Raw genomic sequence first — 25,598 nt, 5'->3', positions numbered from 1 at the left:
CACGGGCTCTGAGCCCCCTCGGCTCCCAGCAGATGGCGCTGTGGGGCAACCCGGGCGGGGGCGTGTCCCAGGCGTCCAGGCGTCACTCACTAAGTGGGAAGCCAGACCCCTGATAGTCGGGAAGGAGGACTGAGAGGGCAGCAGGGGGAGGGCGATCCAACGCCCCGTCCAGCTCCTGCCTCCTGCTCCCCCTGGGCCCGCCGGGCACTCCTGCTGGGCCCACCAGGTGGGGCTGTGGTGAGTCCAGCACCACCCGACCTGGCTGTGGTTGAAAGATCCAACATCTTCCCTTCCCTGGGGAGCAGAATGCCAACAGAACTCGTGATCGAAGGCTCTAAGGAGTCACCCCCATTCTCATACCAGCCGCGACAGGGAACCGGGGAGGGCCACAGAAGGCTTCCAAGGCACTGCTCAGACTCACCACTGCTTAGGGCAAAGCGGCAATGGCGGGAGAGATGCCACCATTTGCACCAACGTCATGCATGAGGCACTGTGCCCAGCCGGATGCTTATGGGGGTGCCAGAGGGCGGCCCGACTTCTTAGAGTCCATCTACTTACGTGAGAGAACTCCCCAAACCAGCGGGGTGCCGTGGCCATCACCACCATGGAGACAGGCTGCACACCCAACTTAGAGTTCTCACCCTTTGGGAAACAACACATCTGAAGATGAGAAATTAAACCAGAGGTTTCTGGTGGGAAGAGGACAGGGGTCCATCTGAGCCAACGTCCTTCTCTGGTCCTGGCCACTGACAGTGGCCCGAGCACTAGACGTCACAGCTACTTCTGGAGCCAAGGGCACCCTTACCTGGTTGGGGGCCTCTGGCGGCATGGGGGATGGTGACTTGGACTGGAAAGCGTCCTGGGAAATGAATCCTGAGTCGTGGGAGGACACGCTGGACAGGCGGACGGGTGCCTGCTGGGCCAGGTTGGAGCTGCGGTAGCGGTAGTGGGAGCTGGGGGAGTGGGAGTGGGAGCCGCTGGAGCGCGAGTCACTGCTATTGACGCTGTTCAGGCTGCTGTGGGGGCAAGCAGAGGGGAGGCAGGCGGGGGAGGTAGGGGAGGAAACACGGGGATGGGGACGGGGTGGGGACATCATGTAATCAGATCTCTGCCACAGGGAAGCAGGGCTAACAGTAAGACGTGTTTTCAGAACACCACACCCCGAAGCTAGCAAAGAAAGGGTTTTTCACATGAGCAAGGGAGAGAAAACTAGTTATTATAAACCAGGCGTCTGCCGGGACTCACTTCTCCGAAGGTGTCACGAGGTGTCCTTACATGGACGCCCATGATTCTAAAGAGTCCAGGGCTGCCCAATTCTGCCACGTCATCTACCACCAAAGCTAGAAACCTAACATCGGTGGTGAGAAACGAGACAGGGCTGATCCTCTCTGCTCAGCTGCTCGCAGAACCCCGTGACCTGCAGCCACAACCAGGGGCTGCTACGCCGCCCAGTTAGAAAATTCAAGTGTCTCCCTTGGATGGACCGTCTGGGTCCAGGAAACCAAGGTCAACCCAGACAACCATCACCTTGGGAGGGCAGGTGCCAACAGCCTCCTCAAGGTGATTCCATCTTATGTGAACTGGATTCAAGACCATCATAAGAGCATCAGCAAACCAACTCTGTGCACGTGTCAGCGTGCTTTACCTCTTATGAACAAAGTTGGTGCTTTAGTGAATGGCTTTACCCTGATCACAGGAATCTGTGACCATATCTGTGGGCCGGGTGTGACCGGCACACCTGGCGAGAGGCAGGCAGCCTTCAACACCTTCAGGGAGTCAATGCTAAACTCTTTGCTTCCGAGATGAACCATCAACGGGGTGTCAATCAGTGACACCCAGGCCCTGGGTGTTCCCTCCGTTTCCATCTCCAGCTCTAACAGATAATGCCCCGCGTGCTAATTACTCAGATTACAAAAACCGGAAAGCTGAGCTTTCCGTGGTCCCAGCAACCGGAATAGAGAGTGAGGTGCAGTTGTAGAAGGACTAGAAGGGACAGAACTAACAACCCAGCCCGGGATTAGAAAGTCTGTGGCTTCTGCTCCTGGCAAGAGAGTCTCGTCAGAGTTCGCCAACGCTGGCAGCTAATGTGGGAGTCAAGGGCTGTGTGACTGCCTCCGCGGGAGTTACTCGGTGTGGGTGTTCTGGCAGAACTAGGGGACTGTGCCAGGGGACATCACTGCTGCTGGGGATAATTACCATAATTTTTGCTTCCCCCTGCCCCCACCTCCTGCCAATCAGTCAGAAGAGGGCATCTGGGGACTGACAGTGAAGCTCATGGCGACTGCACACCCCCAAGGTCATGGTTGGTGCCATCAGTGCAAGGGGCTTTTCAGCGGAAGCAAATATAATAAGAGAGAAAAGATACTCGTGCAGCTGTGTTTTATACCAGTGAGACAGTTTTTTTGGTTACCAAAATGAAAACCCAGTAGATCTGTCAGACACACACACACACACACACACACACACACAGAGCCCACGAAAGAGGACACTAAAGCAACCAACAATTTCAGGTTGCGGAACGTCAGGACGTGGCAATTTCCGTCTGAAATCACTGCTCAGTGTTTACCAGACTCACTCAAATACGGAAGGACACACACACATAAGGATGTACAGAGACACAACTGCACACAGATTTGGCCAATCCAACCTCCTCTTTACTCTCAACACTAATTTGCGAGAACAAGTTCATTTGGCTTTGGAAAGTCAAAGAAATAGATCAATGGGTCGAGTACCCCAAGAAGGATAGTGACGCACAATGAAGCTTCCGTCCTTCAAGGGAAGGACAGTCAACTTCAGGCAGCAAGCCAAGAGCAGTCCAACAGGAAACTGCTAGAAAACAATGCTGCAGATAGCAGAACTATTCCAGATGCTTCTCACGTGTGTCAGGAGGAGCAGAGCCCAGCTTGACTTACCTGCAGACGCTGGACTTGCGGGACATGGTTGTGCTGGGGGAAGAGGGCGGCGTCTGGTACGACCAGCTGTAATCAGAGCCTTTCAGGTCCAGAATCACCTAAGGGGACAGAGCCACATGGGTAAGCAAGCCGCTGAGCAGGGAAATGTTATCCATCAAATCCCTACCCGTAATGTCAAAATTCTGCCATCATCCAGAGGTGCAATGTCAAAACTGTCGTGCGGGTCTTGTTTTAAATTAAAGAACCATACTTCCAATGCCTCAATGTCCTCGTCCTTTTTCTGACACAAGCAAAAAATATAAAACAAAATTGGAGGGTGGGGAGGGGACCATGAATGTCAGTCGAGAGAGAGAGAGAGACTGATTTACAGTTACAGATGGACAATTTACAAGAGTCATTCATATTCCGGCTAGAATTTACAGGACTTCTGTCCTTGAGCACCACAAGCTCGATCACAGTTCAGGACTGGTTGATCTTGCATTTTAGCTGCTTGACATTCGGTGAGCACTCGTGCCCTAGCTGACCAGGACTTGATTTTTTAAAACCCAACAGAATCAAGAGCAAAAGGCAATTCTTCCACAGTTACTGCTTGCATCCACTCCCTGCCTGACAAGAGCTACTTGAATGTGAGGTCCACCATGTCTGCCTCTCACTCCTACAGTAGATGCTCGATAAAAGTCTATTTATTGAGTCAATGCATGCCTGTTGTGCTTTAACAAAAGCAATTTCATTGAACGGAAAATATAAACTCTTGAGTGTGTCTTTGGAGTTGGTTCTCCAGGCAGGCAATGAGAATTCTATACGAAGGGCAAAAGCCAGCACGTGATTCATCAGCTATTCCCACTTGATACAAGGTTACTGTCATAGGAACTAAATGAATAAGAAGGAAAAATGTCATCTTTTTCATAAGACAGAGCCTCATGCATTAATTAATTAGAATGGGAGAAATTCAGTGGGACTGGTTCACAAGGATGACCAAGACCACTGTCATGTTCTTGTAGGCTTATTTCCAGAAGATGGATCAACACAATGGTTAAGACCACCGGGGCTCTTGACTGCTTAGTTCAAATCCCAGTTCTGCCACTAATTAGCTAGATGAACCTGGCCAAGTGACTTTCTCTCTCTGCGCCTCACTCACCTGCTCTATAAAATGGCCTTAACAGTGAAGATGAGCTGAGGAAGTCTCCATATGGAGCTTAGAACACTACCTGGCATACAGCAGGTGCTCTATAATGGCTCACAGTGATGACGACTATATAGCACCATGTGAAACACCGACAGGATTTGAAATGGGTTAACGCCTCAAGGAACCCTCAAGACCTCAACACCCTGAGCCTTTGTGTCTTTGGTTTGCTCCCACGCGTGCTCAGCGCACGACTCCTACCTGTTCGCTTGAGGAGGGCAGCTTATGAGGGTCCATGGTCAGGCTTTTCAGATCTTCTGATATGGTCTGAAGGTGAGTGATCTCCCCTAGCATTGAGATTTCTTCTTCCTGAAGGAAAGAATTCACAACATGTTGTCATCATGAGCGATTCACTTCCTTGTCTTGGTCCAATCATTTTTCTCAGGGTCACTGTTGAACCCTTTCAACTTTCCAGAAAAGGTGCCCCGAGACTCCTATGTTTGTGCTGAAGGCACTACCAGCCCTCTCTCTCGGGAAACAGAAAGGGAAGAAGGAATCGGCCATAATTAGGGAGTGACCTGTGCCCGCTGGACAGTGGTGAGGAAGTCAAGTCAAACACATGGCCTCCCTTGTAGTGTCTGGGGTGGGGGTGGGGGTCTAGGACACCTGCTCCGGTGGTCTGCCTGCATATTCCCATGGGACCCTGCAGCACAGCCCCCTCGACGGGCTGAGGCCCTGCTCTGAAGTCACTCAGCTTCGATGGTTGACCCGAGCTGGAATGATTTTGGTCCAGATCGGGTGGCGGATCTTTGGGACAGCCCACATGTGTGCGGTGGCGTTAACTATCCCCCTTCTCTCTGGTGTTTTACACCAACTTAATAAACGGCAAGTGAGACGGGAGCAGGAGACTAAGGAAGGAAGTCATTCGCTCCACCAAAGTGCCAAGCTGGGACTGTAGGCCTGGGCAAGAATCAGCCACAGAAAAGGTCAGTGCTCAGAGGTATGACTCGTATTTGGGCATTTTGCTAGGGCTGAGGGAAATGAGCTGGTGTCTTCTTATCAGCTTCAAGAATGACGACAGCAGAAGTCCTCAATTATCTATGCAAATGATTTACTTAAAAAATTAAGTCTGCATTGATTCGTTGAGACTCTTCCCATATTGATCTCATGGTCACTCACGGATGTTGAACTTGGCCACGGAGTCTTAAAACTCCCCAGAGGCCTTGTTTAAAGCCCAGATGACTGGATCCCCACCCCCAGAGGTCTGGATTCAGGAGGGTTCAGGTTGGGCTCAAGAAGCTGCATTTCTAAGGGGTTCCCAGGGGACACTGCCAGCCTGGGGACCACACTTCAAGAACCACTCTGCCAGGCCTTCTTGACTTGGGGAGAAACAGTAAGTTTCAACCAGTGCTAAGAACCGTGAACACGGAGTGGACCCCATGGCCAATGGCGACCCACAGAGAATCACTGGCCTACGGAAGACTTCCGCTGTCACGATTCCTGACACACAGCAAATTCCCTGTGACTCAGGGACAGGTGGATCCATAAAGGAAAGTTGCCTCCAAAGGCAGCTGAAGCCTTCTAGAGCTTTCCATGAACTTACGATCACTGGCCGCAGCATGGAGATAAAGGTGCAGAACCGACCACGCTCCTCAATCAAAGCCTTCCGGACCGCCTGCTTCTCTGTCTCTTCCAGCAAGAGGTACTTGTCGTTGACGTCCTGGAGAGCACTGTCCAACTGAGGCTGGATATCGCCTCGCCCTGGAAATAAAACAAAGCCCTGGAACAAATGCCCTTCCTCCCCTGAGTCCTGGTCGGAGTGGACACCACCTCTTTCCCGGACTTAAAAAACAATAATTTAGGGATCCTCAGGATTTAAGGTTGCTGTTTTTTGAGTACTGGCCATTGTAGTTTCCAATGCCCAGAGGCCATATTTATCCTCCCGATGAGAAAGATTTCCTATGTGACTCCTCCTGACTGGCCTTCTTGCCTTGTGCAACTCCACAGAGACTTCTGCCAACCAAACCCCACGATGTGGCAGCCAGACAGTCTTCTTTCTTTTTAGAACATTCTGGAGAGGCCAAGGGATGAACAAGGTGAGGGCCTGCGGTTGTTTCCCAAAATGGGCACAGGCTGGCTTTGTTGGGTCAGCTGCAATCAAAGAGCCTCTGTTTGGACAGAAGTTTCTGTCCCTGAAGACAAAGGTGGTGAGCCTCAGCTCTTCCATGTCAGGGGCAGGGGGTGGGAAGGTGCTGGGAATCCTTGGCCATCAGTGTAACTCCCCAGTGGAGAGTCCTGAATGTTCCTCTTATACAATAAGCCCAGGAACCAAAAGGCCTATAGTCAAGTCTCTGCTGGTGAGAACCTAAAGGCAGAGTCAGTGCTGAGTCCATCCCGTGTGAGGTCATCTCTGGCCACGTCCACAGACCCAGTTACCATGAGGCAACAGTTGTAGAGTTTAGGATGGAGTGTTAACTATGCATTTATTTATTTATTTAGGGGGCAGTGTTAACCTTTTAAATTTGAACTTTATGACGTCAGCAAACTATCTCTATAAATAAAGTTTTATTAGCACACAGCCACGCCTACTCGTTCCCATATCGTCTACACCTGCCCTTGCTGTGACTGCAGAGTGGGATCGTTGTAACACACACTGTGTGGCCCCTGACTAAGGGGGAGTCAGAATTACAATCTGACGCTTCAGAGTTAAAGTTCCCTATGCTAGAAGACAAACACAGGCACTGTGTCAGAAGGAGAGGTGACTGGAGACTGATTTGTGGGTGGGGACAAGGGGGTGACCACTCGAGAGCCCAGCTCACAGGCTTCCACGCTCATGTCCCCACATAGGGGTGCCACCTATCACCTGAACTGAGAAAAATTTCTAAACCCCTTCAGGCCAGGGCCTTGGAACTCTCCCTGCCCAGCCCTTACCTGTGACAATGCCATGTATGTATACAGCAGGTGCTCAATAATGGTCATTTGAAATATGAAATGTCAGAGATGGAGGGGGCCTTCGGGGCTTTCCAACCTGCTTCTATTTTAGTAGAGGCGGAGGCCTTGAGAAGGTGAGAGGCTTGTCTAGTATCATTCAGGGAAAGCTGGAGAGCCAGGACAGAGCCCATGTGGCCGGACCCCCTTCCTCCTCCTCTGCCCCACGGCCTCAGCCACATGAAGGAACCCCACTCGCCTCCTGGCACGGGACCTGAGCAGTCGCTGTTTGCCCCTCTTTAAAATGATGTAGAGAACAATAAATGCAACGTGTTACTTGGTTTGAAGAAGGAAAGGGTCAGAGGAAATTGCCTTCAAGGGAGGAGTACGTTCCCTGTTTTCTCTCATAAGCACATGAGGAAGCTTAATTTGGAGCAAGAGGCGGTCAGGCTTCAAGAACACGTCAACAGAAAAGGTCTCTGGATTTTATTAAGGGAAAGTCACTTCCTGGGAAGGGATGAAGTTGCAGGTGTGCGAGCACTGGGAAAACTGTACATAGTACGTACATAGTCAAAGGTCACCCCTGAAAAGGCCTGGGCTGGTCGGTAAAGCACAGTGAACACGGCCCACGCAGCTCCCGCAAGGCAAGGCCACACAAATGCACGACGGCTACAACCACAGGCAGGAACGGATTCCACGCGGGAATCTAATCCAACAACCCCAGGCGGGAGAGACTGCCTACATCCAAGCTGACCGCCCACCCATTCCTCCAATCAGTCCCTGCCTACCCCTCAGGATAATCCTAGCACTTCCTCCAGGGTCTCCATCATGCCTCCCCAAGGATGTGTCATCCTCACGTGTGAACCTGGCCCCGGACCCCAGGTTTCATGCGTCTACAATGGACAGGAGACCTGGGAGAGCGTACGTGCACCCCTTCTCACTGGGGGGACTGGCCAGGGAGGGGACAGGTTCTCCCCACCAAGAACACCCACTATCCACAGGCACCTGCTCTAGGAGGGAAGGCTGGGTTGTCATCAGCCCTATGAAAATTGGGGGCTTTCTCTTCCCCTCTTAAATTGCTGGTTTGTGCAGCCGAATCCACAGATGCTGAAGGTGAACCCAGCCCAAGTCTCTGGTCGTCAAGCTCCAGGACACTGTCAACATTCTCTGCTGTGCTGTAGCCTACAAGGCCACTGGGCCCCTCTCCGGCCCTGTGTGGGGGAGGCCCCATGGTTCAGGGCTGGTCTGAGGCCTGTTTAAATCTCTCCATCTCTTCTATGATGTTCTAACTCAACATGGAGGGCTCCGGGCATCAGCACGTTCTCAAATGTGGCAGACAAGGGTGGACGGGAGTTGGGAAGATAGATTAAAACCCACAGCGCTTGACCAAGCCCACTGGCATGCACTTCCATTGCAGTAGTAATTTCTCTTTGTATCAGCCTATAATTACAAGAAATTAGGGAAGCGTGGATCTTGCCTTCCTTTCACAGGGTATAAGGCGCATTTCTACCTGCAATTAATTAATGTTGACTTTTAAACATATACCTCCACAGGAAAGCAAAGTGACAGGATCCAAGTGTCATCTAATCTGGTAAATATAAATTTCAATTATTCTATAATTACCGCAAAGTTATCTTAAATTTGCATTATAATTAAAGGGATTCCAAATTGTGGTATTCTAAAATAAGTATAATCTGTAAAGACGGCTGTAATTATAGGCACAGTGAGTACACTTCCATTCAGGACATATCATAACCTAAAAACACAATGTGTATTTCTTAAATTCACCGATACAACATATATTTATTAAAAAAAAAAAAAAACTGTGGAAGAAATTATTCCATGTCCTAGTTGGATGCACTGGTTTAAGATACAATCCATAGCCGAATTGTGTAGAGTCAAGATACAGAAGCCCCGTCACGGGGCTTCCGCGGCGATGTTTGGGGAGCCCGAGCCAATGTGCCCCACACAGCCAGCCGCTCCAGCCCCGCTAGACTGGACTCCATCCTCTCAGGTCACCTCTGCTATGGTCAGCCTCCCTGGGTGCATAAGATCCCAGCATCCTTTCATGAAAGGCAGGAGTGTGTTCATGTCTTCCGAATGAAGACATGCAAATGGCTAGCAGACACATGAAAAAATGTTGATCATCATTAGCCATCGGGGAAATTCAAATCGAAACCACATTGAGATACTACCTTACACCCACCAGAATGGCCAAAATTGACAATACAGGAAACAACAAGTGTTGGAGAGGATGTGGAGAAAGGGGAACCCTCTTACACTACTGATGGGAATGCAAGTTGGTGCAGCTTCAGAAAACAGTGTGGGGATTCCTTAAGAAATTAAAAATAGAGATTCCCTATGACCCTGAAATTGCACTACCGGATATTTACCCCAAAGATAGAGATGTAGTGAAAAGAAGGGCCATCTGTACCCAAGGTTCATAGCAGCAATGTCCATGATAGCCAAACTGTGGAAGGAGCCAAGATGCCCTTCAACAGACGAATGGATAAGGAAGATGTGGTCCATATATACTATGGAGTATTATGCCTCTATCAGAAAAGAAGAATACCCAACTTTTGTATCAACATGGGACAGGACCAGAGGAGATTATGCTGAGTGAAATAAGTCAAGCAGGGCGCCTGGGTGGCTCAGTGTTAAAGCCTCTGCCTTCAGCTCAGGTCATGATCCCAGGGTCCTGGGATCGAGGCCCGCATCGGGCTCTCTGCTCAGCGGGGAGCCTGAGCCTGCATCCTCCTCTCTCTCTGCCTGCCTCTCTGCCTACTTGTGATTTCTCTCTCTGTCAAATAAATAAATAAAATCTTTAAAAAAAAAAAAAAGAAATAAGTCAAGCAGGGAAAGTCAATTATCATATGGTTTCACTTACTTGTGGAGCATAAGGAATAACATGGAGGACAATGGGAAAAGGAAAGGAAAAGTGAGTTGGGAGAAATCAGAGAGGGAGTCGAACCATGAGAGACTGTGGACTCCAAGAAACAAACAGGGTTTTAAAGAGGAAGGGAGTGGGGGGATGCATTGGGTGTTATAAGCAAACAATGAATCTTGCAACGCTACATCAAAACTAATGATGTATTTTATGGTGACTGACATAACACAATTTTAAAAAATAAATAATTAAAGAAATTTTTAAAAAAGGAAAGACAGGAGTTTCATCATCAGGATTCACCAGTCCCTGAGTAATCGGTTGTTTAATCAAAGCAACAACAGCTCAAGGGACAGTCAGGAAATGTCCCCTGCCACCTGAGTGCCTCAGAGCCCTCGTGTCATTGACAGGATTCCTCCTCCACAAAGCCACACCCTCCCATCCGTCACCTGCTTGCCTGAACATTGCCTCCCCTTCAAGTCCTTTGTCTCGCATTTCCCCTAAAAAGCTCCTGAACCCCCCCTACCTCTCTCCATCCCTGTGGCCAGTTCCCTGAGCCCTGGCCCCGGTCATCTCCCGCCTGGACAGCAACAGCCACCTGTTCGTGGGCATCCAGGGGGGTCACTACCTAATCCAAATGCACATGGGAACAGAAGAATTTTCTAGCAGCCAAGGAGCCTACAAGGGCTTCCCGATCCTGAAAGTCAGGTCTCTAACGTGGTAAAAAGGCTGTGACGGATCAGCAGCTCATCTGTGCCTAGTCCTGCTCCTGAGAACAGACGCAAGCCCCCTCCCATCCACAGAAGGTCTCGTACACAGCACGTTCTTCCCTCTTCCCTCCGCACGGGGAGAACATCTAGCATCTGGCCCCCGATGGGACGCCCAGCAGGGACCACTCAGTACTAACTGAATCAGGCAGCGGCGAAACCCCCCTCCAGCTTCCAGCCGTGCGGATGCCACGCGTTCTGCTCCCTGAACATCACGCCTCTCCTCCCGCCTGCCCCTTTCTCTACGAACACCCTCAATTCAACGTCCAGGAGTCTGCTTGAGTGCTGCTGCCCCCTCCTGGAAACTTCCAGCTCCCCCCCCCCCCCAGAAAATCCAGCCCCTGCCTGCTCCGTAAGCACAAGCATTTTCTTCACAACGAACCACACTGATGTGGCCACGTTATAGCTGTCTTAAGACGTTAGTGTGTTGTCTTCGAACAGAACACAAATACACATACATGTGGTCTTTACCCCGGTTCCCAGCCCAGAACTTCCCCAAAGCCTTGGAGTTTCCAGAATGCCAGCAGTGTCTCTGTCGTGCTAACGAGGTGTCAGGAGGGGAAGGGGACTAGATAGGGAGTCGCAGGATGGAAGATGCTGGCCAGGAGAAGCAGCCACAAGCCCAAGCCTTTCGGCCTGCGCCCCTGACCTCCGGGGAGGGGAGAGGGAGTCGGCTTTCAACCACCAATGGCCAATGCCTAACCGATAGCGCCACCGTAATGAGGCCAGGGTAAAACCAGGACAGCCGCCTTCCAGAGGAACTCCTGCTGGGGACTACGCCTATGAGTGTTGGGGGGGGGGTGGTAAGCCCGGGGAGGCATGGCTGCTCTGCACACACCCCGACCTCCCCACCCTGTGCCTCTCTTCACCGGGGTGTTTGTCTGTACCCCTGAGAACAAACCAGCAATCCCAAGCACAGGGCTTTCCTGAGTTCTGAGAGTCTTTTTAAGGATTTAGCAAGCCTGAGGGGAGTCCATAGGAAACCCCGACTTTGAGGTTGACCAGGCCAAAGTGTGGGTAGCCTGTGGACCACCACTTGTGGCTAGTGACTGAGGTGGGGGCGGTTTGGTGGGACTGAGGCCTTAGCCTCTGGGATCTGTGCGAACCTGGGTAGGCAGTGTCAGAACCACGTTCAGTGGTTGGTGTCAGACGAGGTTCAAACATAAATGCCTTTGCCACCCTGGGGACAGCTTGGGGGCAGAGGCCACTTTTGCTTCCTTAGCGGCCCACAGGGGCCGGCAGAGGAGGCACTCACAGCTCTCTCCCTCGATGGCTGGCTGCATGGGGCTCATCAGCACACTTCCTGGAGAATGTTTATGAATTAGAGAAACTGCACCAGATGGGCTACAATTAGCCCCATGAGAACAGAGGACGGCTTGCACTCCAGCAAGCCAGACCTGCCACCCACCCCCAACCACCAGGAGGTGCGAAGCACACTGGGTAAGAAATCAGTATTGCCAACAAGCTGTTCTTTCAATTCCTGGCCTTTCCTCTGGGCTCCTATTGCATCCCCTCCACACCAAGGGAGGAAATAGCTCTCCCTTGGCTCCTGAGTAGCCACAGGGAAGCCAGGTGCTCCAGCCCATGGCCACAGCCGCACTGGGCAAGGGACAGTTCAGCATTTCAGTTCCTGGGGCCAGCCAGCTGCAACCAGGGTCCCAGGTGAGGCCCCTGGTGAGCTGTGTGGGGGATGAGGTTCTCCCAGAGATCTGCTCTGCAAAGGAAGGGGGTTCACAGCTCTGGGCCTCCAGGGAGTGGAGGGTAGTCTGCTTGGCCTGTTTTTACCTACACTTCTCAGCTGTGAAATACGGGAATGAATTCCCCCCACCCACCCGCCGGCTCTGAGGACCACCTGCTTCCTTCTCCAAGCAACAGCCCTTTGTAGGAGTTTCTCCGCATTACATTCCAATGTCTCCACTGATTTCAGGCAGGGACAGCCTTCCTGAGTGCCACACAAGGCGGATAAAGTTACATTCACCAATCCAGCTTCCATCAAGGTGGAAGGCGTCGGACTGTCCCCAGGCTATGCTTTTCGCCATCAGCCCGCTAGCCCTGGGCTTCGCCTCCCAGGTCTGGCTGTGTCACCCACCAGCTGCTCTCTCTGGTGTTTCCAAGGGCCAGAACATCCATTGGGCCACGGCTCCCTAGTGCTGACTCATGATTACAAACTCTTTCCCTGTCCCTGTCGCACAAGTTTTCCCACTAAGTAAGACTTGTACCCAGTCGATTGTCTCCTGCATAATTAAATGAGTGTGCTCCCAGAATGCGGTCCCCAAGCCTGGAACAAAGCTGCGACTCAACAGCCTTCCCCGCTTGGTTACAGTTGGATCCAAATCCCCAGACGCGTCCCCAGGCTGCACGTGGCCAAACCTCCTCCGAAGGCTATCACCGGTCCCCCGGCTTCGGAAGGAACCGTTCCAGCTTCCATTTCCGCAGAAAGTAGCATCAGGTCGGGGCCCAAAGCACACTTTCACCGTCTGCACTGGTGGGGGCGCCGGGGGGCGGGGGGGAAGCAGCGGGACCACGGCCCAGCCTCTCACCACGTACAGCAGTATTTAGGAAGGACAGTGGCTGGGTTGTTGCTGTGTGGACAGCAGACACATGTCAGCGAGGTGGTGACCGCAGAGAACGGTCAGAAGAGTCAGCGACTTCCAGGGCCGGGTCTTGGAACCCAGACAGCCAGAAGCAACCAGGGGGCCCCTTATCAGCTCCATCCTCACACCAGCAGCCCAGTCCTAAGGAGATGGCGATTCCTGACGACGGTCAGAGGCACACCCAGGACGCGGGGGGTGGACAGGTGTGCGGGGGTCCCTTGCCGAGCCCCGCCAGCTTCTGAGAGGCCGGCTGCCTCTCGTGCTCAGCAGCAGGGACAGAGTCCTGGCTGCGGGTCTCAGGAGCATTCTGAGAGTGGTTTCTGCCAGGTTTGCAAGTGCAGAAGGAACCCGCGTGGGGACGCACAGACCACGCTCCCGGTGGAAGAGACCTGGCACTGCATGGGCGCTAAGGAAGGCGGAGATGGTGGCGGGGAAGTTTAGTCCAGTCTGGGGTCTGAGCGGAAATGTGGCCCAGCCATGGAACCATCTGGAGGCAGGCTGGGCTAGCCAGGGAGCTGAAGCTGAACAAGGATGGGGGGAATCCCTGTGGATCTCACGCGGGTCCAGTCCACCTGTGGCGAGACTGGCGGCCTCCGGAAAAGCTGACTCAGGGTAGCAGGCACATGTGCCCTCAGGGCACCCCCCTCAGGACACAGTCACCTTTGACCAGGGTTCCGGTGCTCCTGTCTAAATGGTGACAGCCACATGTTGGGACACACTGTCCCCTCTACCTTGAACACCCCCCACCCTATTTTCTGCCAGCGGACCCCTTTCCTTTTCCTCACTTTCGCCTCCCCACCCCCAAGCCGAGCTGAGTTCCTTCGTCGCCCACCACCAGAGCTTTTGCTCATAGTCCTCACAGCACAGAGAGCGCCAGATTAAACTAACTGGTTTACTTCCACCAGAATCGCAGTTCCTCGGGGTGGGGGCAGAGCCCCAGCCGAATACATTTTGAGTTGTAAATTCCTTCCCTCATGGAGGCTCCCAACCAAGCTCATGCAGGAACCCAGGGTTCAAGGTAGATACTTGTAACTACACCAAAGGAGAGTTTTGTTTATATATTTTTTTCTCTCGTTGAACCAGGACATTTTAACTGGTGCGAAACTGTATTAAAATATAGATGTCCAGGTTCCAAAATGATTTAAAACTCATTAAAAAAAAAAAAAAGTTAAGAGGGCTTATGTCTTTACACCCAAGTTCACTGCTATGATTACGTGTCACTGTGGCTGAGCCTTACGGACCCTGCAAGAGAAAGAAATGGAAGGAACTGTGGAGACTTCTCCTGAGATGAGCAGAGCCTATGCTACAGAGCCAAAGGGCTGTGTGGTTTCTTTCCTCATCCCCAACCCTACTGCCCATCATTCAACATGAGTAAAATACCCAGTTTACTGCACAGATGGCTCTTAGCGAAGGTTCCAATAAAACTCTGTGTTATCGAGTGGACACCTATTGTGCAGTTCTTTTTATATGAAATGTCTGGAAGAGGCAAACCCATAGGGAGAGAAAGCAGATGAGTGGGAGTCCAGGGCTGGGAGCAGAGGGAACAGGGAGTGGCTGATCAAAAGGCAGGGGGCGTCTTTTCGGGGTGGTGTAAATATTCTGGAATCCGACAGTGGCGATGGCCACACAACGTTGTAAATGTTCTACAAGCCACAGAAACATACACTTTAAAATGGCAAATTTTAGGTTATATAAATTTTATCATAATAATATGCAAAAAAAGTGGCTGTCTTACCTTCCTCCCCAAAATTCACTAAATATTGTGCAAAGTGTTTCACAATCACAACACTGAGGGCTGGAGAAGATCATCACTTATAAAGCTGGGTAACAACTAGGCCAATGTCACCATGAGGGGAAGCAGACGCAGTGCCAGGCCCTGAGTGAAAGGACAGTGGACCACGTCAGCGCCCCACCTGTTATAGGAGATCTGGGCCTTTTGGGTTTGTTGGAGAGGACAGATTCCAATTCAAACCTCTGTGGAGCTGTTGGGTAAAAATGTTCTCAGAGGACACTCAGGCACATTTAAGGCAAGAAAAATCACACGGACACCTCAGACAGACCTTTCCAAGACAGAGGGATCGCCACGAGACTCCAAAAGCAAATCACCCAGAGAATGAAGTTCAACATTCAGTCAAGAAGAATCACTGGTATTACTGAATTTGGAGATCTGATACCTTTGAAATGAGACATTTCACAAACTCCGCTGAAATAAGAAATACTCCAATTTTTTTTTTTAAAGACCACGAATTATTCACTTTGAAAAGAACTAGATGGTCCTGGGGAGACAGAGTTAAAGAAATTTTGCTAGTTTAATACAACCAAATTTGATTTGGGGATTATTTTAGGGTTTATTGAGTGCAGTTCTACATGTTTTGTGATATACACACACATACATATCTACTCAGATATATATGTATGTAAAAATAGGTTTATTTCCTATGCAAATCACTCTGTATTTCTTCTTTCCATGAGTCTAATACTGAGTTATGATGATGCGAAGGCCCTCAGCATGTTGGGCTAACCCGTGAAAGGGCCAAACACCGAAGAAAGAAAATGATTAAAACACACACATACACACACGATTTTTTTAAAGTTAGGGAAAATTAAGTAGGTACAACTGATTGTTCCGAGCTGGCAGGAAAACTTGGGCAATTAGCGTAGGTCTGGACAACCACGGAAAGCCCACAGCAAGGACCACATCGTGACCAGCCACCAGAGAGTCGGGACGGGAGACTTACCGAGAGCGTCCACTGGCAGGGGGGGCGCACGGTGAGAAAGTGCAGGATTCACAATTGACACAAAAAGGAAAATAATAAAGTCAAACTGGGATTCGAACAGCAGTCTTACCTTCCTTTCATGGGTTAAACAGTCCGTGGCTTGCCACTGGATTTTCTATGGGGGCAATGAAACCCACCTCCACCAAGAGCTGTGCAGCCACAGTCCCTTCCCTGACTTGCTAAAACTTTTCTTTCTCCTCTAAACAGAAACCTTCCTTGTTAGCGAGCATCACCCCCTAGAGATCACAGCACAGTTTCTAAGAAGAGAGATGCAGCCTATAGTCCTCTCTGAAGCCAATTAAGATGCTTCACCAAGAAAATCTTTCAAGTATAATTTACTATAACTTGAAAAGTAATTAGGGAAACCCAGGAAACAAAATTTAAACTGGGGTGAAAATGAAAAAAAATAAAGTTAAAATTCTAGTAGACGGGCAAATAACGTGTTCATCTGCACCTCCGTGAGTCTCTTTATTGGGTTTCTAGTCTTTACCATAAATATACTTTACTATCTGGTCAAAAAAGATAGATTGAACGACTGAAGTGTCGGGCTCCAGGGTTAATACAGTAAAACACCCCAGTTTCAGCAGCCTCAGAGAAAGTCCTGAGAAGCTTCCAGTAGTTACAGATGGAAACAGAAATGCTTGACCATGATTAATTTTTACATCTAAATTAATAGCAATCTGGGAGTTAGAGGAGAAGTGAGGCTGCTGACTGTACAGTAAGACAGCAAAACAAGCCAAGAATAGTACACGTTTCCCACAATCGACCCACACTCATTCCCCATGAAGTCTCGGCCAGCCCTAGGACCCGAGCTGACATCAAGCCGCAGGGCTTGCCTAGGACTCATCGGACGCCTTCTAGAGCTTGGACTGTTGGTTCTGCTCCACACCACACCCTGCCTTCCCGTGGCCTCAGTCTTCTCTCTATTGCCTGTCAATCAGGCTGGCTCTGCCCTGGGTCCCTAGTCCTGGGCATCAGACTGGAACGTCTCCGAGGATGGCTACTGTCTCTGCAGCCCCCAGCATCTGCCTCATGTTTACTCCTGGCAGGCGTTGGGTAAGCCTGCCTCCTGCTAAAATAGCTACACCCGCTCACAGCTGGAGCAGATGCCAAGTCGTTCTGAAATGGTTTTGAGATAAAACCTAATCAAATCCCCCAAAAAACGTTTGAATTTTTTTTTTGGATGGTAATATTCAAATACCTTTAGATTATAAATTACCACTCTCTTATAATAAAGAGGGGGAAAAGCGCCCAATAAAACATGTGACAAAAGGTGATGATCTGCAGAGTGAAAATGATATTAGCCACATACAAAAAGGACGACCTGCGTATGTCTGCCTACGTCAAGGGCAGCGCTATCACCATACTTAAGTGCACAGAGGCATTTGAAATTTTGAAAAGGAGAGTCAGAAGAGCTCTTAGATCAAAGATCACAGTTTTTTAAAAAGGCATGGCAGAAAGCTGCTTGGTGATCTCCTGAAAACACATTAAAGGTGAAGTGATTATGTGGTTATCAGACTCCATTCCATCAGGACAAAAAAAAAGGAACTGAAGCAAGTATCTGAAAAATATAAAAAGGACCTGAAGTACCATAACACATCGTGTAGATCTCAGAAGAAACTACCAACGCTTGATAAGCTGAGAATCCAGGAAGCCACCACCTGTGGAAGGTGAGGCAGATGCCCCGAGAGCAGTTCTGGTGGGAAGGGAAACTTCAGGTAACCAGACCCCAAATCACTGGACGCCTCAAGTAACCGATTTCTGCTGGTCCGTAACTTGTCACATTCTTGCTCCATGCTCAGGCTATCCCTCTTCTAGGAGAGCACTCCATTATAACCAGGACATTATAACCAGTACCTTCTAGAAGGTTCCATTCACCCCAAAAATACACAAATGTGTGCACTCAGTCAAAAAAATGTGCTTATATATCTCAGAAAAAAGTATTTTTGTAATGGAAAGAAAGAAAACTGTTTTCTGGTGATACTCTGGAGTAAAGAGAAAATCATATGGAACATTATAAGCAACTGATCTGACTTGGTGCGTGTACATAACTACACCACCATGGCCACCTTGTCTAGGAGGAAGTGGTGCCTGAGACCACCAGCTATGTGGCTAGGGCTGAGAGAATGCTTCCAGAAACCCCTGGTCACAGCCTCCATTCTCTGCCTTCAGGCACAAGTGCCCTGCAAAGCTTCACAACCAAATGCCAATTCTACTGCCAATCCTGGGACCAGAAGCGTCTCTTCATGTTACATAGTCCAGCACCCTAGGTGTCCTGAAGCTTTCCATCGGATGCCTTGATGGGGAACTCATTACACTCTCTAAGCAGTCTGACCCAGTGCTTGGTCAAGTCTAACTACCAGAAACTTCCTTTTGTGCTGGACTGCAATGAACCCATCAGGCTTGCCCTGTAGGTCCAAACTGTGCTAATTGGACAATGCCAGGGACCTTGAGTGACAGACAATGCCAGGGACCTTGAGTGACAGACATGCACTGTTTCCGCCTCCGCCTCCGTGCAGAATTCAGATAAAAGGATTATCCCCGCAGCCAAGAACTTAAGGCCTCTGGAAAGAGAACTCTGGAAAAGCTGAGGGAAAACAGCTCCTTTTTCTTCCCTCATGCTTTTTACCAAACTTCCAAACCTTTCCCAACCTGTGTCTTCCCTGGGCCCTCCTTCCAGATCCCTTTCATCTCAAAGCTGCCAACCTGTCAACAACATGGAAGTCAGTTCTGACTTCTGACCAGCCAGCTCTTCCATGGGACACCAGATTTGATGGAGGTGGTGGCTGTTTTATTTATAAGCATTTACCTCTAAACTCACTGAAATGTTCCAGGCCTCAAACCCTGTTACTTGTCCAACGCTAGCTCCTAGGTGCACCAGGAAGATAAAGCACATGTTCAAACAGCATCAAGACCAAGAAAACACATCCAAAACAAACAAGTGAGGCCAATGCTGACAGAAAACCGGGTTATGGATGCAAATTCTCCTGCTCTTATCATGAAATGGTTTTGCGGTTTTCACCAGAACTGGGAAAACATTTTTGAGAAATGTCAAAGCTTAAAAAACTTTGTCTAGTCCTTGCCCCCCTTCCACCAAACTACTCCAGCTCTCTGAATGTATTTTCCTCTCATTCCAAATAAGAACTGACCATTTAGGAAAGGAGGAAATTTGATTTTGGGGACGTTTCCCTAAAAATTGTCCCAAGCATACACCAAACACAGAAGAGCCTCATGGGGAAAACAAAAATATTTTATCAGTTGTGACACAACAAATTTAAAAAGCCGGCATCAAGAATAGTCTGGAAAGACTGTCACCTTCTAAAGTTCAAGACCCTAGATTTTTAGGTCTTAGGAAAATGTCACAAATGCCTACAAAGTGGATGTAGCTAGATTTTTCTCTGCACGTTCCCAGTCCGCGCTGGAAGAGCAGATCTGGGTCACAGATCTGACAGGGGGCCTGTGTGTGGGTGACAGCAGGCAGGGAGGTGGGCAGAGGGCCACGCTGCCCCAGTCTGGTTTTCCCTAGGGAGGCCCCCCACACTCACGAACACCATGAAAACTCTCTGTACCACACAGGCTCCCACTGCAGCCGTTTCTAACATCCTCACAAGGCTTAATAAAGGGTTTCAGAGATTATAGGCTGTGAAAGATGGAGGAGAAAAGGACATAATTTCTGTAATAATTACTCTAGTGGGATATTTGCATGAAGGCTTTTATGCATGATCCCAAGGCTTCCAAGAAATTTATAGGTTTCATTACAACACACAATAGGCATAGAAACTGTCAAATTTTGGAGACAAATGTGGGGGGAGGGAATAAGTCAAGTACAACTTTGTAAGGGCCTCAAATTAATAGATATTCTGCACCTGAGAACTTTAATTCAGATGGATTCTATGCGCTCCTGCTCCCCAGGGCCATCATATGCAACGAGGTCTGAATCGAGTGCTTTCTGCTTCAAAGTCAAAACCAAGCACGTGCTTGTTTCCCCAAAGTAACGTTATTAATGGCAGATCGTGTAGAGTTACCTTTTTTTGCTTTCTTCTGTAGTTTCAGCGTATCTGAGGATTTCTTTTTTATCTCTTGGCGAGCTTTTTTATATTCTAAGAAAAAGCAGAATATTGAGTCATTTTACCACTTTGCTCAATGGGAAACATTCTAAGGAGGAACCATTACTTTCATCAGAGAAAGCAAAAACGATGATACACAATACAGAGCTTTATTCAGAACCACCATATGATAACAATCTCATGCTGACATTTTACAGCACGGGGGTTATTAACATGAAAAACCACAGAATGTGCCTTGGTCTTTTCCTGATAGCATTCACTCATATCAGCTGTGAAGGAAGACGTCATTTGGGGGGATATTTTACCAAAAGTGAAAAATCCACAATTTCTCGGCTCACCAAACAAGAAATTGGAAAATGGGATTTGCTTTCCCAAAGGCCCAACTTCGCAGTGTTTTGCTCAAAAAATAATTCATGTGGCAAGACGCTGGCCAGATGCTGCAATTCAGCAGGAGCCCCCAAGACCCCAGCATGAGAGATCGGATGGCGTGGGGGCAAACTGGGAAAGGCCCGGGTGCCTTAGCCTTACTCTCGCACTGGCGCCAAGGCAGGCACTAGACCCCGAGGAGGGGCGGCCCACATACAGACGACACGTCCCCCCAAACAATGACTTCCTCCTCCTCTACCAGTCTACACCTGGCTCCTAGACGTCCGCTTCCATTGGCGCCACCCTCACCCAGACACGGACACCTGAAATGACAACAGCTCTGACCTTCTCTCCTCCTTTGCTGCCCTCATATTCAAGTAACTGCCCCCTCGGCCAGTTCCCTCGCAGCCTTCCTGGACGCCTCGCTCCCCCGAACCCCATGCCGCCACTCCCGGGCCCTCGCCACAAGGGCTCTGGGGACCTGCTGGCACCAGCCCTTCATTCTTGCTTCCTCCCATCTTCAGTCTCCCCTATGCCTTCCCTCCCCAGCACGCAGTGCAGGTCGCAGGACATGTCCTGCCCTTCCCCGCTGCCAGCACCCCAGCCTCTGGGCCCAGGAAGACCAACTGGGGAGGCATCTGTCGGGACCCCTTTGCCCCCAGGGCCTGGCCCACGTGGTGCAGAGTCACCTGTGTTGAAGCACATTCAGAGAGGGTGGCGGTCCCAGGCAGGACACCCAGGTTAGCTCCTCTCTTAAGAGGCTGGCTTTCGAAATGTGCCCCAATGCCTTACGTGTCAGACTTTGGCATCGAAGCCTGTTGTCACCATCCAGGTCTCATTCACCGATCACAACTAACACCTCTGAGAGCCCGGGCCATCAGCCGCTGAGGGAGGTATCAGGGGCCCTTATCCTCCAGCGCTGAAATGGGAGAAGTGGGACCAGAGGGGGCCCTGATGGGGGACGCCAGCAGAGGCCCAAGGCGGCAGCCGGCCACAGCACTGGGAGCACATGCTGCTGGGCCGCGGACAGCCTGCGCCCCGTACCTTTCGCGTGGTCTTTATCCAGCTGGTTGGCCACTTTCTTCCATTCTTCCATCTGCTCTTGAAGCGGGTTTATCAGACAATCAATCAAAGCACTTTTTCCCAAAAAAAGAAAGAAAAGGAGAAATTAAACAGATACATTCTTGGTGAAAATTCATACTCGGTTGTCAAAACTACGTAAATCGTGACAACCGGGTGCCAGACAAGGCAGTACCTAAGCCCAAGTTCACGTCCAAATCCCACCATTTCCTAACAACTTTATTCTCAGAACATTCTCCAGGGACTGGCAGGAGGCCGTCCCTATGCCTGGAAGGGGCGAGCCCTCTTCCCATTTCCCTGGCTCATACTCTCACTCTTGTGTTCACAAGCATAGTTGCAGGCCAGGGGGTCACCCCTCTAGCTGCACCCCAGACCTCCCGCCTGACAGAAACCTGGAGGGCGGGATCCCAGTATTACTTTATATTTTTTAAAGAAACATACATGACTCTGATGTGCCTTTGGGATGAGAAGTCATGAGTGTAGACCACGTGTGGCCAGCCTGGGGGAGGAAAAGCTAAAGGACCAGCTTCTGGATCAGAGCGGCAAAGACATCCCCAGGTATCCCGTCATTTTGTGCACTGTCCCCAGGTGGCTCCCCACCCAGAGGAACCGTGCGAGGCATGGCCCCCCAGGAAGGAAAATGGATACGTTCCTACATCACCGAGATGTCGCAGGAAAATTAGGAAGTTCCCACAAATCACTCGAATTGCTCTGGTGAGAATTGCTCTGAAGGTGTTCTTGGGACTACTTTTTGATCATGGGCTTCCTAAAAATCTTCAAGTTCTTGATACAATTCCCTCCTTTCCTCGTCAGGGTGTCCTCCACCCCACGCACCCGCCAGCCATCAACACTGCGCACTCTCTTCTTTCTTCCAGGTCTCTGTTCAAATCGTCCTTCCAAACAGGCTCACCCCCTAATTACCCGGTGTGGAACAATGGCTGCCTCTCTCCTACCCATGGATTTCACCTCGTGACACTTCCCACCGCCTGACATGGTGAGAGGCATCGTGGCATCTGGAGTGTAAGCCCCATGAGGACAGGACATGGTCCTACTCACTGCCACCGCCCACACGCCTTAAGACAGAGTGTGGCACACAGCAGGTGCTCCATAAATACCGCCCGTTGAGCCGCTGTCTCCTCATCCCTCAGACGGGCTGGGGAACCGCAAGACTGGCCTGCAAATAAACCCGATGGCAAGCGGGACCGGAGGCGCCGCAGGGCCCGGAAGCAAGTGGGAGGGAAGGCAGCAGAGTCCTCACCTGCTACCTGGGCACCTTGTGCTGGAAATGTGTGGGCATTCCGTGAATGTTCACAAGCACCCCATATTACAGAAGCTGAGATTCCAACCAAGAGGCCGACGCCTGTGTGGCCCGTCCGGGGTTCAAACCCAGGCCTCTCTGTCTCCAAGTCCAGCCACTTCCACCACGTTCTGCCACCTCCCAGGGTGGCCCAGCCAGGAGGGGCAGAGGCCTCTCATGTTGGCAACCCTTCACACAACTCACGATCCATCAAGCAGAATGGTTTGATCTGCTTGGAAGAAGGCCCCCCTCACCAAAACACTGGTGACTCCAAGTCCCCATGGGCAACCAGAACTGCCAGTTCTGCCCATTCTGGGTGCTGGTAAGACAGACAAGAGGCGGGCAGCATGGAGGGTGGACAGGAGGCCCACAGGAAATGGAGGAGCAGCACGTGCCTGCTCCCCAGCCCCGCAGCTCCCCTTCCAGAATCTTCTGCAGAGAGCAGACGCCCTGCTCTCATGCCAGCGGAGGGCCAGGAGAGACCCACAGGAGCACAAAGTGGGGTCTGGGCTCCAGCGGGCAGGCCCCGGCCATCTGGTCACCCACTGACCAGAGCCTGGCACGTGGCAGGCGGCCCACGAATACTTGCCCAGTGAGGGAGCAGCGCGACCGGCTGCGGGCATTTCAACGCTGCGGGGAAACACATGCTGCTTTGAGCGAGGCACTGCCCCTTCCCCTGCAACCAGCAGGAGCCGGTGAAATCCGGACTGAGATGCGCTCCTCACCTGGAGAACTGCCTGAGCTTGGCTTCTATGCTCCTGTGTCTCATGCACATCCTGGTCAGGGCGGAGCCAATCTCCCTGGTGCCACCTGCAAAAGAAACGCAGGCAGAGCTGAGCACGGGAGGCAAGCGGGAATCACTGAAATCCTGGGAAGAGAACAAAATCATCTGAAAAGAAGCCGGATTTCACCACAAGGCAAAACCCAAGCCACTGCCTCTCGCCAGGCGTGTGTATACGTGTGCGTGTGTGCACACGCACACACACATGTGTAAATACATACGGTGACATGTTTGTCTATAATCAGCAGAATAAAAGGCACCTTGAGTCTATACAAAGCGGAAAGGTAGTACTTTCCGCTCTGATTTTCTCTAAATGCCGACTGTGACCCAGAAATCGATTTTACGACCCACTAACAGATCGGGACCTGCAATGTGAAAAATAATTTCTCAAGGAAGATGATCAAAATAGTATCTGATATTGAAGGAAAAGCTGTTGTTTCATTCAGTTTTGTTTTGCTCTCCACTTCTGGCAAAATAATCCCCTTAGCGTCATTTAGGACACCTAATAAGGCCACTCTAGCTGTTTTAAGATGTGTAGTCTAGACTCCAAGTCATTCAGAGACAAGTGAGGCCAAAGCAAAATGAAATAGAGGAGTATTTTCTAAAGGTTTGGGTAAGGCTGGTGAAAGAGGTCCTCAGACACAACAAATGTCAAAGTAAGCTTTAATTCAGTTTGATTTTCCCAAAATTCTTGTCACGCTGCTCCCTCCACCGTATATCCTCTTTAAGATTATTTGTGAAATTCCCCTCCTTCCCCCTCCTAGAAACAATGACTGAATCAGCACTTGGGCGTGGGGGAGCACACTACAACCACAGATGGTAATCCAGCATCAAGCCCCAGAAAGCTCATTATAAATGTTATGAAAATACTGGGACTCATGAAATCGGGGCGGCATCAAACAAAGCACTATTTTTCACAGACAAGGCCTTCAAGGGAAAGCTTGCTGGCACTGACGGTAGGTTCAACCAAACCAAGTTAACAGGGAAAAATGTTGTCCCTTATTCATGCTAGTGACATTATTATGGTTCGCATCTCTCCCTCCGCCTGCTGTTCTAGAAACACCAGTGTGCTATTTTTCAGTTCCTCCTATTTTCCATTTTATTCTGCACAACTAACAGGTTTCCAGAACCAAAAAATAAAAAAAAAAGTGCTGAAAGTAATATGTATTCAATATTGATATTTCTATATCCTGTTTTAGTCTGAAAAGAGAAGCCTTCTAGAACACTCCCGGTTCCTCTAAAACACAGTTTCTTGGCCTGAATATGACTGACATGTGGGCCGGATGATTCTTTGTTGGGGGTGGGGGTGGGGGGGTCCTGCGCATTGTAGGATGATTATCAGTATCCCTGGCCTTGACCTTCCACAAATCAGTAGCCGGCTGTGACATCTAGACATGTCTCCACACAGATGTCACCCATCTGTGACATCTAGACATGTCTCTACACAGTATGAAGTGTTCCCTGGGGAGCAAAAAATCCCAGTCTATGAAGCACCATTGTAAGAAAACTGAGCAAGAGCTAACGGTCCCCTGAAGCCGGGCAGAATTCAGCCGGGAGTCTTGGTAAATGGTCGTCCTTTAGCCCCTGGCACCTGCAGCCACTAGAGGGAGTTAGAGACCACAGGGCATCCCCATCTGCGGCGGCTCACAATGCTCCACCAGGGCAAACCAGTAGAGGGCGCGGTCTGCACGCGCGCTGTGGGCCTCCTGGGCTCTTGAGGTTTTCCCAAGCCTCTGCTGCTTTAGGAGCAAAAGCCAGGAACGCTTTATCCCCAGGGAAATATCTCCTATTTTTCCTGGGCCTTCATTTGATTAAAAGTTAATAACCTGGCCCTGCAAGGAAGCTGGCACCCTCATGCACTGCTGGAAGGAGTGTAAACCAGTCCTTTTCTGGAGGAGAACCCGGCAGCGTCCACCCAGGAAAGCCTTTAAAAATGAGTCCCCTCTTCAACGTGGCAATTCTAGGTCTGGAAAATTAACCAGAGAAAACAACCAAGGACCACAGCAAATCCTTCCCCAGGAG

The 25,598-nt window shown here is 50.3% G+C and overlaps 1 protein-coding gene across 18 annotated transcripts in view; it reads right to left on the bottom strand.

Annotated features, from left to right (window-relative positions):
- MTSS1 (MTSS I-BAR domain containing 1) overlaps nt 1–25,598 on the bottom strand; it is a 154,766-nt gene that overhangs the window by 10,064 nt on the left and 119,104 nt on the right. For 5 of the 18 annotated variants that reach the window (XM_032873555.1, XM_032873560.1, XM_032873563.1 and 2 more), the window contains exons 4-12: nt 23,521–23,605; nt 21,463–21,554; nt 20,011–20,085; nt 15,947–15,958; nt 15,122–15,190; nt 5,639–5,796; nt 4,297–4,404; nt 2,913–3,010; nt 806–1,016 (exon numbers count right to left, since the gene is read on the bottom strand). In XM_032873555.1, coding sequence (XP_032729446.1) covers nt 806–1,016; nt 2,913–3,010; nt 4,297–4,404; nt 5,639–5,796; nt 15,122–15,190; nt 15,947–15,958; nt 20,011–20,085; nt 21,463–21,554; nt 23,521–23,605 — 908 coding nt within the window. The remainder of the gene's footprint in view (nt 1–805; nt 1,017–2,912; nt 3,011–4,296; nt 4,405–5,638; nt 5,797–15,121; nt 15,191–15,946; nt 15,959–20,010; nt 20,086–21,462; nt 21,555–23,520; nt 23,606–25,598) is intronic. The other 13 variants (XM_032873557.1, XM_032873566.1, XM_032873562.1 and 10 more) reach the window with 5 other exon arrangements.

Source organism: Lontra canadensis, unplaced genomic scaffold, assembly GCF_010015895.1.
Source record: "Lontra canadensis isolate GAN:19392208 unplaced genomic scaffold, GSC_riverotter_1.0 scaffold49, whole genome shotgun sequence".
Taxonomy (NCBI): Eukaryota; Metazoa; Chordata; class Mammalia; order Carnivora; family Mustelidae; genus Lontra; species Lontra canadensis.
The sequence above is the reverse complement of the archived record's forward strand: the minus strand, read 5'-3'. Positions and strand labels throughout refer to the sequence as shown.